Raw genomic sequence first — 14,084 nt, 5'->3', positions numbered from 1 at the left:
CAAATGCAGGGAGCTGAAGGCCCACGACCTGGGGAGTGTCTATTGTCTCTGGAGCTTAGCAACAAACACTTACAAAACCAGGAGGAACTTGTGAGTGCAGGATAGCAGGTGGTGGTTGTGGAGATGACTCTGGTAGAAGTTGGGCGGCTGCAGGTGCCTGGAATTCCTCGGAGATGTGTGACATCTACTGCTGTTTCTGGTCCAGGCCCAACTTCAAACTGGTTCTAACCAGATTGCCCATCACCACTGTTAACCTCAACATCCTCCCCGCCCCTCGCTGCTGCTCTACATCCCCAACCGCCTAGACACATTGTTTGTGGCTGAATGTCAGGAAAAAAGGCCACACAGATGAGAGCTGAGTGAGAGAGGCACAATTTATTGGTCACACAGACTGCACACAAGGGGATGTGGGTGCATATCCAGTCTCAGGCACTCACAACACACTTCTAGATTTGGTTTCTTGCATTAATTCTGTTATGTGAAAAAGCAAAACAAGGAAAGACGTCACCAATCTATGCTAGTAACCAAGGAAGCAGGGCCAAAAGCCATGAGAGTTCAAAGAAAAGGCTGCACGGTTTTGAGAGCTGGGCACCAAGAGGCCCACCCTCCAGGCAGCCAGGGATTAGCATGATGGGAGGAGTGCTGGGGACTGGCCTGGTGGTGGCTGCCCACATCAGGGAGGGTATGGGGGGGCCTGGCTCAGGCCTGGGCATCTCTAGCCCAGGCTGAAGCTGGACTTCCCACGAAGAGGAAGAGCTGATTGTCCTTTTTCAGAATAAAGAACTGAGAGGACCCAGAGGGACCCCTGATCTCAGCACCAGCTCTGCCCGAATTCCTGGGGGCTTTAGCTAATGCAGTTCGTGTCCAGGTCAGGTTTCTTGTACCCTAAAGTAATACTGACTCTCCAGCTCCCTGAAGGCTGAGCCATCTCACTCCAGGAGGGCACTGGCCTTAATTTTTAATGCTTTGTCCAAACCACTCAGAACATACTGTTTTGAACTGGGGGATCTGGGAATGTGGTTTTGGTGGGCTGAAGAAGACTCAACTCATAATGTTTGTAAATCACTTAGCAGGTACCTGGCACGTGGTACATGCAGCCATTATTATTATTGATATTATTATTATTTACGTTTCCACCTGGAAATCAGCGCTTTAGTTCCTTTCTTCAAAATGATAATTGGAACAAGTCTCTTGGGTCCCAAGTACCAAGATCAAGCTGGGGCCCAGGTGCCCGAGTTGTTTGTTGCCCTTCGGGTGTGCTTTTCCTTTCAACCTCAGCACTTGGGGCCAAGTTTCTAAGCCAACACACTCTGCCGACCACACAGAAGCTGGCCTCTCCTGAAAAGTATGAAGCCCTGCACAGGAAGCTGGGTAGGAGAGGCCAACAGGAAGTCGCAGGAGAGGGTCCGAGTGGCTTTGTGCTGCTCCTCTGGGCTCACGTCTCACCGCAGCTCACCAGGGCCTTCACTGTGGGCCAAGGACAGAAGACTGTCAGCACTGCATTCTCGCCAGGCCAGATTTAACCAAAGGTCCCCATGTCCCCGCACACTGTGGGCTAGGTCAGGATTCCATTAACAGAGTGCTGAAAAGAGCCAACACTTAGTAAAGGCCTAAGTACCTTAAATATATATAGTTCTATGCATATGTTATAGGACTATATAGCATGTAAATACATAATTTAGATGTACATGATAACATACAGTAATAATATAAAATAAAATTTAAGCCTCCTTATAAGCCTATGAGGCAGGTTCCACTAATAGCCCCCTTTTTACAGATGAGTCAAAACTGAGGCTCAAGGCACAGAGCCAGGAAAGCTGGAGAACAGGGATTCAAACCTAAGACACTCTGGCCCCACAATCAGTTCTAAGCATTATTAGTTCTGCTAAAAAAGAAATCTATTTTATGAAAAGGAAGGGGACATTGCATCTGCAGTGTCAGAAATACTGGGAAATTTTTAAGTACTAATACTAGTGATGATAAGAATAAAATGTACATGATCTGGGCTCTTCGTTTTTTGATTTTTTGTTTTTAATTATTCTTTTTAGTCAGAGAGGAAGGGAGAGGGAGAGGGAGATAGAAACATCAATGATGAGAGAATCATTGATTGGCTGCCTCCTGCACACCCTCCACGGGGGATCGAGCCTGCAACCTGGGCATGTGCCCTTGACCGGAATCAAACCCGGGACCTTTCAGTCCTCAGGCCAATGCTCTATCCACTGAGCCAAACTGGCTAGGGCTGGGCTCTTTATATGTATAGAACCTTATTCCTATGGGCCTGGCACAGGAGGCCTGGGTTCAAATCCCATCTCCACCCCTTCCTCACAGAACAACTCCCAGAGCCACTGTTTATTAGAGCCCACTCCTAGGCTGGATGGTCAGATCATGCACATTCATACTCACATGCACACATGCCAGCTCATGTGCTCCTGAGCACACTCCTGGGCATGGCAGGTTATATCATACACATGCAGGTACATGCACATGAGCTCACATGCACACTACTCCTAGTCACGGTAGTTGTATCATGTGGACACGCACACCCACTCGCTTGTGCATCCAAGCACACTCCTGGGCATGGTGGTTATGCTACATATGTGCACATGCATGCACGTGAGCCCATGTGCATGTACTCCTTATCATGGCAATTGTGTTGCACACACGCACACACACATGAACCCCCACAGGCACCCCAGGGCACCTGCATGGCAGTCCTGCTGAGCGGTGTGTCGTCGGGCCGGTGCTTGCTGTGGTGGGGGAGCTCGGCATTCTCACGGTAGTCTCGGCCCTTGGAGTGCTGCAGGTGTAGGACAGCTGGGCTCTTGAGTGGGAGGGGAGGACGCTGGGCCGGGGTTGGCGGGGCCTGCTGGCTCAACTCTGACCTGGAAGGCTTGATGGGCCTCTTGGCTGGCACTGGGACTGGGGAGCTGCCAGGGGCCTTGGGCTTCCCCTGGCTCTTGTCCCCTGCGGCCGGCCGGCCCTCGGCAGGAGATGAGCAAGTGAAAGAGCGGAGCCGAGGCGTGGGACTGATGAAGGGTGTGGGTGCAGGTGTAGGCACCGGCTTGCCTGTCCCCTTGCTGCCCTCGGCCTCCGGGGCTTTGGAGAGCAGGATGCTAGGAGACAAGGTTCCTGGGTCTGGGCAGGGTGGGAGCTCCTTCTTCAGCATTTTGGGAGACTCCTGCTCCTTCCTGGGAACCAGCTTAGAGAAAGAACTCACAGATCCATATAGTGGGTTCTCAAACATCTCAGGCTTGGTCAGCTTGGGGTCTTCCTGAGGCAAAGGCTCCACTGCGTTCTTCCCCACGTCGCTGGGCCTGGAACGTGAGGAGGACAATGGGGAAAACACATGAGGAATGACTGCTTGATGCCTATGGGCTTTTCTTTAGGAGTGATAAAAATGTTCGGAACTAGATGGAGGTGACGGTGGCACAACATTGTGAAATACTGAATGCCACTGAATTGTTCACTTTCAAACGGGTAATTTATGTTACATGAGTTTCACCTCAATTAAAAACAAAATTAAAAATGGAAGGAACCTGGCTGATGTGGTTCAGTGGTTGAGCATCGATCTATGAACCAGGAAGTCATGGTTTGATTCCCTATCAGGGCACATGCCTGGGTTGCAGGCTCGATGCCCAGTGGGGGGCATGCAGGAGGCAGCCAATCGATGATTCTCTATCATCATTGCTGTTTCCATTCCTCTTTCCTTTTCCCTTCCTCTCTCTGAAATAAATTACAAATATTAAAAATGAAAGGAAAAGGAACTGTGTTAGCTAGTCATATGTTGATGTTCACATAGGTAATCTCAGTTGTCGCCTGGACATTTGCCACCAGAGCCTTGGTGAGCAAGGGGAGTTTGCTGAAGGATTTGTAGGAAGAGGAAGAGAGGGCTTAAATGGCACTGCCAATATCAAAACCGGCCCCTCAGTCCTCATCAGAGAGGCCTGCCTTTCACAGCCTGTCCCTCACTAACTGCTAACAGACCCGTCTTCCTGGCTCCCCTCAAGAATCCCTCAGCCTCCTGCTGTCTCTAGCAAATTCTGCTCTGACCCTCAAGGGAACGAAAGCCTTGCAGGTGACCAGACACCCTCAGTCACCATCTGTGCTACCTGAGAGTCCAGGTCAAGGAGTGCCATTTAAAAGACATGTATGAGCCACTATGTGCCCCAGGCCCAGGAGTCAGCTGTGAACAGGACAAAATCTGGGCTCAGGGGCCGAAGTTCCCGATTAACATAGTTCTCTTCCTAAGGCACAGCCCTCTCCCTGGAGAGCTCCTGGTGACCACAGTTTCCTTCATGGACTCATGTAGGGTGGGAAGGAAAACACGCTGGAAATCAGAGGGAACCTAGAGAGATGGGGAAACAGGCCAGCAGCAAGCAAGTGGGCCTGCTGACTTGTGGCCAGAGAGGAAGCGCCTATCATAGGCCAAAGCAGGTAAGCGCTGCCTCTGTCTGTTTCCTGGCTTCTTATGGCTTTTACTTGAGGTGATTTCCTGCAGAGCAAATTCTGAGAACCAGGAATGGGACCACATGATACTTTCTGGTCAACGGCATAATCTCCTGGGACAGTCTTTTGGGATCTGCTTTCTGCAAAAAGGAGGCTGTCGTGAAGAAAATGTGGGTCCCTGGGAACTTGGCACTTCTCACTAATGCGATGGGCTGAAACACTGCTCAGAAGCCATGGCGAACAGACTCTTTGGGGAGTAAGGTGTGGGCTTAGGGGGTAGGGTGAGATGTCATCCTTGCCCAGGTGCCAATGAGACAAGATGACAGGGGTTGTCGGGGAGGCTAGCCTTGGGGACATGCCAATGGGGGCTTGACTGTCGACTCAGTTTTTGGCTCATTCCTCTTTGGAAAGTCCTGGAAGCAGTTGTATAACTAGGAATGCTGGAGCCTTTGAAGGAAGTCTTTGGAAAGCTGCCTCTTCACCACAGGCCACCCTCTGTCCCCGTCTGGAACCTCGAAGACCTTTGCTATGAGTTAGCCCCAGGAAGGAAGGTGTGGGAAGGTACAAGCGGCACTGACCATCAGCTTCTAATAAAGAGGCAAGAAGGAGAAAAGAAAAACTCAAGAGCTGACACCTTACAGCCCACTCCACGAGGCTGAGCAGGAGGAGGGACTTGCCTCCGAGAATTAGGGGCAGGACCCTGGATGTGAGCCTTTTTTAAATTCCAAAGCTCACTCCCCAACGACAAGAGCAGAGACGGTGCAACTCAACTTCTGCCTCTGGGAGGGGGCTGCTGTCATTCTTGCAGAGGGGAAAGCTTGGCTGGGGCAGGGGAGACTGGGAAATTCACAACAAAAATGTAAAAGTCTTATTTCCATGACCAAAGGTGATAGGAAACCAATTCCCATAGTAGGCCATGGTTGTGGAGTAAGCAAACCAACTAATATCCATGGCACAGAGTTAATTCCTGTGGCAAAAGGACTCCACTTCACAGATCGATTCTGGAGTTGATTCTTTTCTAAAGCAGTGAAACACTGAGCAGGGGCTGAGAAGAGCCATCTTTCTAACCACATGACTTCGGTGGGTGACCAGCTGTTCAGGTTTGCCCAGGATTCAAGGGGCTCCCAGGATGTGGGATTCTTAGTGCAAAAAAGCGACAGGCTTGGGCAAACTGGGATGGCTGGTCATCCTACTTATGTGTAGGGCAATGGTGAGGTGCCATGGAGGATGCTGGTGACACCCCCTTTTCCACAGTCTTTGCTCAGGCTGAGCCAGGGATTGAAAACAGTTAAGAGGGCTGCAGGCAGGGTTGGGAGCTGCTGGCTTCTTGCCTCTAATCACCTCCTTGGTGAGCAGTGAGCTTAGAATGCCACCCTGGGGGCCCCTTGCCTACAGATGTCCCCATTCTGAAGCTGTCACCCATGAAACTGGAGGGAACACATTTCCGGCTCACTTATCCTGTCCTGTCCTTTCCTGTCCCACCTGCCATATCCTCTATTCCTTCCTTCCTTCCATTTATTTATGCATTAAAAAAAATTTTTTTTAGATAAAAAGCTTAAAGAATAACACTGTAAACTGCCCCTCAAAAAGGTGGGAAAGTGGTGAGATGAGGGAGAATACTGTTTGACAGCACTCCCTTTCCTGGCTACTAGGAAGTGACAGAAAACATCACTGAAGAATGTAAGAGCTCACAAAAGAGAGCAGCCCCCTGAAGTCATTATAAACAGTAAAGACAGCCACCAAGGAAAGACGATGCTAATGATAATCTGCGCATCTTCGATCATTGTTAATTGGGCTCTGCACTTTTCATTTCCATCTGTCATCCATGGTTACTAGAAACTTGCACGACTCCCTATCTTATGTTTCATGAGATGCTTATGAATGGTTTTCTTGGTTACGGTGGCACATATGAGAGGTGCCTGTGGCTTTGGCTACCTGGCCTGGGCTCACCCCTGGCTCCCTCCTTCTGACACACGCTGTCTGAGTCATCTTTCTCTAACCTCCTGGCCTTTGCTGAAGTTTTGCTGAAATTTCACGGCCAAAGGCCCCCCCCCCCCCCCCTTTGCAGGCTAGCTGCTCTCTCCCTTTGGCATTCCCAGGCTCAGCTGTTGCTTTTTCTGACTCTCCTTAACAGGAGAGATGGGAAAGCTGCACCTGGGGACAGGCACCTCATGGCTAAGAAGAGAGAAGGGAACTTGGTGTTGGAGAGGGACTTCTACATGGAAATTCCCACCTCTGTGCCCCAGAGGGCCTCGAGGGAGTGAGAGATTGCCTAAAGGGTTCACTGGTTATAGAAATGCATTTTTCAATAAATGTAGTTTTTATAGGAGGGTATTTTTCTTGACCATATCTTTAAATATTTCTATTTAAAAAGTCAAGTTTACACTAATAGGGTAGGACTTGGAGATTCCACAAGTATTTCTTGAATATCTACTGTGTTCCAGGTCCCAAGGATGAGTCAGAGACTAAAGTGGACCTACACCCCTGCCCTCATGCAGCTTCCGTTCTAGGGCTGGATTTCCCAGCAGTGAAAACGCAGGGAAGGGAGAGGTCTTGGTGAAGAGAACACTCACCTTGACTCTTGTGTCCTGGGGCAGGGGCCCCGGATTGCTGTGGAGGATGAAAATTTCTTGGGTGATATGGGTGGTTGGGAGGGTGGTGTTGGAGGGGTGTCTCCCCTTCCAGATCCCAGGGAGGAGTCCTTGAGTGGCTGGTCATAGCTCCAGGCTGTGGGCTGCTGGTCAGGGGACAGGGTCTGTTTTATGTACCCAAAGGACCCCACCCCCATGTAATTGGGGTTGATGATTTCTGTGATGCTGGAGCCACTGCAGAGAGGGACCCTGTGGGGGAGACATACAAAGTCACAAGTCAGTCCCAGCCTGAGGATGGTGCCTTCTGCTGTTCCCCAGGACCCCTCAGGATCTCCTCAACTCCTTCACTTTTTGGGCAGTGGATTTGTTTGTTCATTTGTTCATTCATTCATACAACAATAGTTTCTGAGTGCCTAGCATGCACCAGGCCCTGGGCCAGGCAGAGGGAATATGGCTGTGAGTAAGGCAGCCATAGTCTCTGTTCTCATGGATCTCAGATCTGGTTGGAGAGACAAACAAAACTCAGTGACTGAGATGCATGGGATTTATACAGTGCCGAAGTCTGAATGAGAGCCACAAAAGGGGCAGGGATAGACTGCAGGAGCGCTGGGACCCACTGGGCATAGGGTAGTCAGGGAAGGCCTATCTGAGGAGGCAGGTAAGAAGGAAGTGGGGGAGACAGTGGTAAGAGTAATTGCAATGGCCCTGAGGCGAGAGGCCCTTAACTGTTCCAGGAACTGTTGGAGGGCTTATGAGCAAGTGGGGAGAACAGAATGAGAAGCTGTTGAGGCTGGTGGGGCTGGGTGACCATGGGGAGAGGGCAGGTTGGAGTGGGCGAAATGGAGAGCTCCACCTGAGACACATCAGCGTGCACGTTTGTATGTGAGGCATGAGAATGGAAATGGCCATGTGGGCATTTGAAGATGAGGGGACAAAGGTCAAGGCTGAAGCCTTGAACATGGGAAGTCAGCTGAAAGCTGCCAAGGGGATGGCCCAGACCCAGGTGAGGGGACCTGAGACACCAACACTGTGCTGCCTCTTGGTGACAGAAGTGCTGTCCTTGTAAGACAGGGCTGTCATGAGACCAAACAGGCAGAGTTCTGAGTATTCAGGTTATAACGAAGCCTTCCAGCTCCCTTCTGCTCAGCCAGCCTGGTTCTGTGCACAGCTCACTCCCAGCCGTCAGTGCCTGCTTAACAAATATTAATTCTAATACTAGTCAAAAGGAAATAATTTGTAGACCTACACTGACCCTGACTCTGGAGCAGAGCAGACATGTGAGAGCTGTGGTGCTTTCATTGGTGGGTAATAGTGGGAGAAAAAGATGGAGAGGGAATACTTTAGCATCCATGGCTACAACCCTCTGAGGTTGGATGTAGACGAGGAAACGGGCTGGAGATGTGAGCTCCCATGTTCCCCGTGGGTGGGTGGCATGTGCGAGGGCTGGCTGGAAGGACAGGCAGTGTGGGGACCAGCAGGGGCACGGGGCTCTGCAGAGGCTTTTGGATTTTCACTCAGCCAATGGCACAGCTTTGCTCCCTCGGCAGGTAAGAGACTACAACAGCCTTCATGGGCTTCTTCCTGGGACTTGAGACCATGTCAGAGCTGGGGTGAGTCAGTTATTGGGGATTCTTCTAAATTCCGGGTTATTGCCAGCCCAGTCTCTGCCAAGAGCAGCCTGTGTTCATTTCCCCCAGTGGCCTCTCCCCTAGGAACAGGATGGGGTTTGTGGCCACGGAGCCAAGACTGCTGTCCCCGGGAGACATGGCAACCATTCCACACAGCCACCTTCACAGGTGCTTTCTCCTGGGTGGGGCTCTGAGTCCCTAAGACAGGGATGGCACCTAATCTGCCTTGGTTTCTCTAGAACCCGTCACATAGTTGGTGCTCAACCCATGTTTGTTGAATGGAATTGAAGTTTCCAACACGGAGGAGTCTCCTGGCCTGGTCCAGTCACACTAACTCCCAGAGACATGGGTTTGTGGTCAGGACAGCGTCTCTCCTGGCTGAGCTTTCTTTCCTCCTGGGCTCTCAGTTTCTCAGCGCTCCACTTACCCTCCCTGGTCCTGGGTCTGCTAGCCAGCTAGTCTGTGAAGCCCTGGCAACCCCCCTGCCCTACCTGGAGGCAGGTTCCCACTGCTTCATGGGGTCGTGGCTGGTGAGGCTCTTCAGACACTTGGGCCCGCTGGACTCATCCCGCTCAGTCTTCACAAAGTCTGCAAGGGAAGAGGCAGGAAGAAGCAGGTGAGGGCTCAGCATACAGGTCTGGGCCAGGATGACAGAGGTTTCCACTGACATGCCAGAGCAGGGCGGTGAATACTGCTGCCTGGGGAGTGGGCTAAGCAAGATTCTGAGGCCTCCTAGGAGTTCAGTGATTGATTAGTTATGCCTGTCAGCTTCAGAGGGAGGAGAATTGACACGTGTGACCCAGAGGGGTCATTTCATGTGACATTTCCAACCTGTTGGTGCTGGCAAAGGACAAAACAAGCCAGTTGTTCTGGGCAGGTCCAAATAAAACAAATAGAAGAAGGCGGCTCCCCCAGAGCTTCCAGTACCAAAGCCAACCTCTTTGTGGGCAGCTGGGACCCTGTCTTCATTTCTGACTGACATGTGGTTGCAGAGGTGCCGATGCCCCCTCACTCCAACCCACAGTCCTGCTAGAGAAAGGAGCTCCCACAGGGCGGAAGGGGGGCCACGTCCATGGGAGGCAGCACTCCTGATGGCCCAGTGCCCTCTGAGGAGCCGAGGGTCCACATGTAGTGAGCCCTGCTATCTCACTGTCCACGTGAGGCAGGACCCCATCACGTTTACAGTCTCAGCTTAGCACTGGGTGAACCTGCACTTCACCTTGGGCTGGCTGCTTTCTTGGTATATGACCTTCAGTCAATTATTTAACCTCTCCGTGCCTCAGTTTCCCCATCTATCAAACAAGGATGATGCCCGGCTCTCAGAGAGAATATTCAACAGCTTTGCTGAGAGAACCTTCACTCCTGTCTAACCCCGCAGCGCTGACGAGGGCTGGAGGTGCGGGGCGGGGGTGGGAGGGGGGGGAGTATGCCCACTTACCGTATAGCTTCTCCCTCATCTTGCCCTGGGAGGTTTGCAGCTTGATCTCCCCCCGGAAGTGACCTGTCATCTCTCCATGGTGGGTGAGAGGCGTGTAGATGGGGAGCTGTGTTTCGGTGGCCTCTAACCGCAGAGCAATGCAGCCCTCGCCTGGGGACATGCAGGGGACAACAGTAATGTCAAGACCCTGCTATTTCTCAGGAGAAACACCGTGAATTTGGCCTGGAGAGTTAGTTCTACCACCAAAGACAGTCGTTCAAGATGATGGCTAAGGCAGGGATCATCGAATAAACATTTTAGAACAACTCCTCAGTAATCTTGGAAAACATCTCAAAATTTATAGCAAATGAACTCCATGTAGATTAGTTGCTGTGAAAAAAAGTTAAATCATAGATAATCCAGAAAAACAAAATTAAATACTAATCTGCTGGCTGGAGGGAATGACAACTTTCGAAGGCTTGAAGATATGTCAGAAATGACAAAATAAGACTGACAGGTAAGAGACTATAAAAGTTTAAAACTTCTACACAGAGGGGGGGAAAAAACACACGAAGATGAGATGATTGACTGGGACCATTCACTGCAGTCAGCTTCACAAAGGAGGGCTTTTATCTGAACTCACGAGGAACTCCTCAATATTAAATCCCCAGCAGATAAATAGGCAGATCACCCAAACAGTCATTTCACACAAAAGAGAACTGTAGCTGGTTAATTTCAATAAATGGAAATTCATTCAGCCTCAAAAGCCATCACAAATGCAAATGAAGCAGCACAAAGAGACTCTCACACAGACATGAACTTAGCACAAAACAGAAGGAAGAAAAATACCCAGTGCCAGCGAGGCTCAGGGAAACCTGGACCTTGGGACATGGCAAGGTCCACATGGCAAGACAGCCTTTCCGGCAATCAGTTTGCTAACAAGGGCCAAGAATCACGGGCATATGTATACCCTTTGGCCAGCAAATATGGAACTCATCCTAAAAAGATGATCTAAAAGAATAAAAAAATGTAGCTTCAGGAGAACAAAAAATGTCCCCAAAGAGATCCATCTCAGCATTATTGGTAACACTAACAAAAGTAACTGGCAGAACCTCAATAACAGGAATAAAGACGACTGTGAAAAATGAGGCTTCAGCAAACCCATGGAATACTATGAAGCCACGAAAATCCACTATCACAATGACCATGTAGGAGGGTTATGGAAAATGGATCTTATCTAATACGAGGTGAGGAAAGCAGAATATAAATGGTATCAATGTGATGATTAGAAATCTAGAAATCTAGGACCTATGCCTATGGATGAAGATGAAGTGTGAAACCAAAATAAAAAGGATTTCTGTAGAGGGGAATGAGACTGCTGGTGGATTTTTTTTCTTTGTTATTATGATGACTTGCTGTTTGTGAGTATGAATATCAAAAAGAGGAAACAAAGGAAGAATACAGTATTTGATCAAGGAAATGGAACCGTCAGACCTGAGTTCCTGTTTCCTGCCACTGAACCTTCAAACATTCCGGCATCCGCGTGGATCATTTTTCTCTTTGCCCGTTGAGAAGGACAGGAATTCAGATCCGGAGCCAGAACACTCCCCAGGCTCTGCCCGCCCCTGCTTTGGCTCGGGGACCCTCTTTCTAGTGCTGCACTGGGAAGGGGTAAAAGGAATGATTCTGGAGCTGGACTGCCTAGGTTCAAGTCCAAGGTCACACAGTAGCTTGTCAAAGTCACTCAGTAGCTACATGGCCTTGAACAAGTCACTTCATGTCCTCACCTCTGCAAACAAGGGCAGTGACTGTACCTCAGTCCCAGGGCTTTGGCAGAGTCTGCACAGAGGGCGACCAACACCCACGGGCACCCTTCGTGTCTCTGCCTGTTTCTGTTTCCTGACTTCCACCATCAGCACTGAGCACCTTCAAATTCCTCCACTGAAAACAAGCTCCCTCCCTGGACCAGGTTCACATTCTGGCCTGCCTCACACCCTCTGCTTCCTCACCGCCATTCTCGCCCTAACTGCCTGTGAACACTGCCTCTCCAAGTACAGGGATGGCCCCCGAGTCACTCTGTCTAAGGACCGCTGTTTGGTTTTTATTTTGTTGGGTCTCTCGGCACAGCTGCTATCATAACCTTGCCTTCTTCGCAAACCAACTCTGACAGTGTCCCCAATGCCACAGCCTGTCCTACCACTTCTCTGGCTGTGCCTTGTCAACCTCCGGTGCCTGTTCCTCACCACAGCTGACCCAGGTCAGGAAACGAGACATTAACCCAGCTACTCAAACCAGAAGTGTGGGGCCATCCTCAACAACCCACTTGCTTCAGTTCCCAAGACCAAGCCATTTCTCTTCTTTCCTTTCCTTTTTTAAAAAAATTTTTAAAATTTTTTTATTGATTTCAGAGAGGAAGGGAGAGGGAGAGAGAGATAGAAACATCAATGATGGGAGAGAATCATTGATCAGCTGCCTCCTGCATGCCCCACACTGGGGATGGAGCCCATAGCCCAGGCAGGAATTGAACTGTGACCTCCTGGTTCATAGGTTAATTCTCAACCATTGAGCCATGCCAGCTGGGCAACCATTTCCCTTCTTCACACCTCTCAAATTTATCCGGTCTCTCCATTTTTACTGTCACTGTTTTCACTCTGGCCCCTTCATCTCTCATCTTTTTGTGTTTTTGTTGTTAATCCTCACTGGAGGATATTTTTTCCCATTGCTTTTCAGAGAGAGTGGAAAGCAGGGAGGGAGGAGGAAAGAGACAGAAGAGAGAGAGAGAGAGAGAGAGAGAGAGAGAGAGAGAGAGAGAGAGAAAGGAACATCAATGTGAGAGAGACATCGATTGGTTGCCTCCTGCATGTTCCCCAACTAGGACCAGGGATCGAACCTGCAACTCAGGTATGTGCCCTTGACCAGGAATCAAACCCATGACCCTTCGGTGCGTGGGCCGACACTCTAACCACTGAGTCACATCGGCCAGGGCTCGTCTCTCATCTTGATCACTGCAAACACATACTTGTAAGATGGAAAGCTGATCACATTACTGAGTTGTTTGACTCTCTGATGGCTTCCTAACTACTGACAGGATAAAGTGTTTGCCCCTAGCCTGGCTTGATCTGGCTCCTGCCTTCAGCCTCTCTCTGGCCACTTACTCCTCTCACTCCATGCTGTAGCCACCCTGAATGTGCCAAGTGTAAGGGCGAACGTGACATTGGGCGGGAGCCATGGACAGGCTGAAGACGTTACAGAAGACATAGCCTCTCTAGTAGGTCAGTTGGTGGGGCCACCAGCCTGAGCACTGAGCAATGCTGGGCAGACCTGGGTTCCAATAAGGGCTCAACCAGTCCCGACCTGTGTGATGTGGGCAAGTCACTCAACCTCTCTGAGCCTCAGTTTTCTCATCGACTAATTGGGAGAATACTGTCTGCTTCATAAGGTCATGTCAGAATTAAAATTTAAAATTCCTGCAGAACCCTGGGCACAGAATCTGACACAGGAAAGTCTTAGTAAATGGGAGGGGCTGTGGCTACTAGTCGTTACTCCCAGAAGCCTGAAGGGGCAAGAAGGATGACTTAGGAGTTATTGTCCACCTGCAGCCCTGAGATGGAGAAAGGATCAGCAGGAGAGTAGGATGGGGAAAGGCAGGTGGGCTTTCTGTGATGGAGATGCCCGTTACACCAGAGGCCACCAGCCAACAGCAGTGTGGCACCTATGGCACCCGTGGGACCCTTACCATAGGATTCGTCACTGTCGGAGGATTTAATGCTAATCAGGATGTGCTGGTCCAGCAGGTACTCGGGGTCGGAGATAATGGGCTTCAGCTGCAAAGAGAAGTGCATGGGATTAGAGGTGACAAGTTGGGGATAGGCAGGTGAGGGCCGCTAGCCCAGAGGAGGGGATGCTGGAGAAAACAGGCCTGTAGATGTTGTCATTAAACAAATTTGAGTCTCTGCTTTTCATGCCCAGAGAGCAGGAGGGAGCCCATGGGTACCCCCTACA

At 50.3% G+C, this 14,084-nt stretch overlaps 1 protein-coding gene across 1 annotated transcript in view; it reads right to left on the bottom strand.

Moving 5' to 3' along the window:
- Nucleotides 1-371: 371 nt before the first annotated feature.
- The window catches only part of INPP5D (inositol polyphosphate-5-phosphatase D), a 96,506-nt gene continuing 82,793 nt past the window's right edge, over nucleotides 372-14,084 (bottom strand). Inside the window, exons 22-27 of the mRNA XM_079782187.1 lie at nucleotides 13,819-13,906; nucleotides 10,104-10,253; nucleotides 9,157-9,253; nucleotides 7,020-7,286; nucleotides 2,702-3,314; nucleotides 372-1,467 (exon numbers count right to left, since the gene is read on the bottom strand). Coding sequence (XP_079638313.1) covers nucleotides 1,465-1,467; nucleotides 2,702-3,314; nucleotides 7,020-7,286; nucleotides 9,157-9,253; nucleotides 10,104-10,253; nucleotides 13,819-13,906 — 1,218 coding nt within the window. The 3' untranslated portion in view covers nucleotides 372-1,464. The remainder of the gene's footprint in view (nucleotides 1,468-2,701; nucleotides 3,315-7,019; nucleotides 7,287-9,156; nucleotides 9,254-10,103; nucleotides 10,254-13,818; nucleotides 13,907-14,084) is intronic.

This window comes from Cnephaeus nilssonii (genome assembly GCF_951640355.1).
Source record: "Cnephaeus nilssonii genome assembly, chromosome: 10".
In the NCBI taxonomy this organism is placed as follows: Eukaryota; Metazoa; Chordata; class Mammalia; order Chiroptera; family Vespertilionidae; genus Cnephaeus; species Cnephaeus nilssonii.
This window is presented reverse-complemented; position numbering and strand designations above follow the sequence as displayed.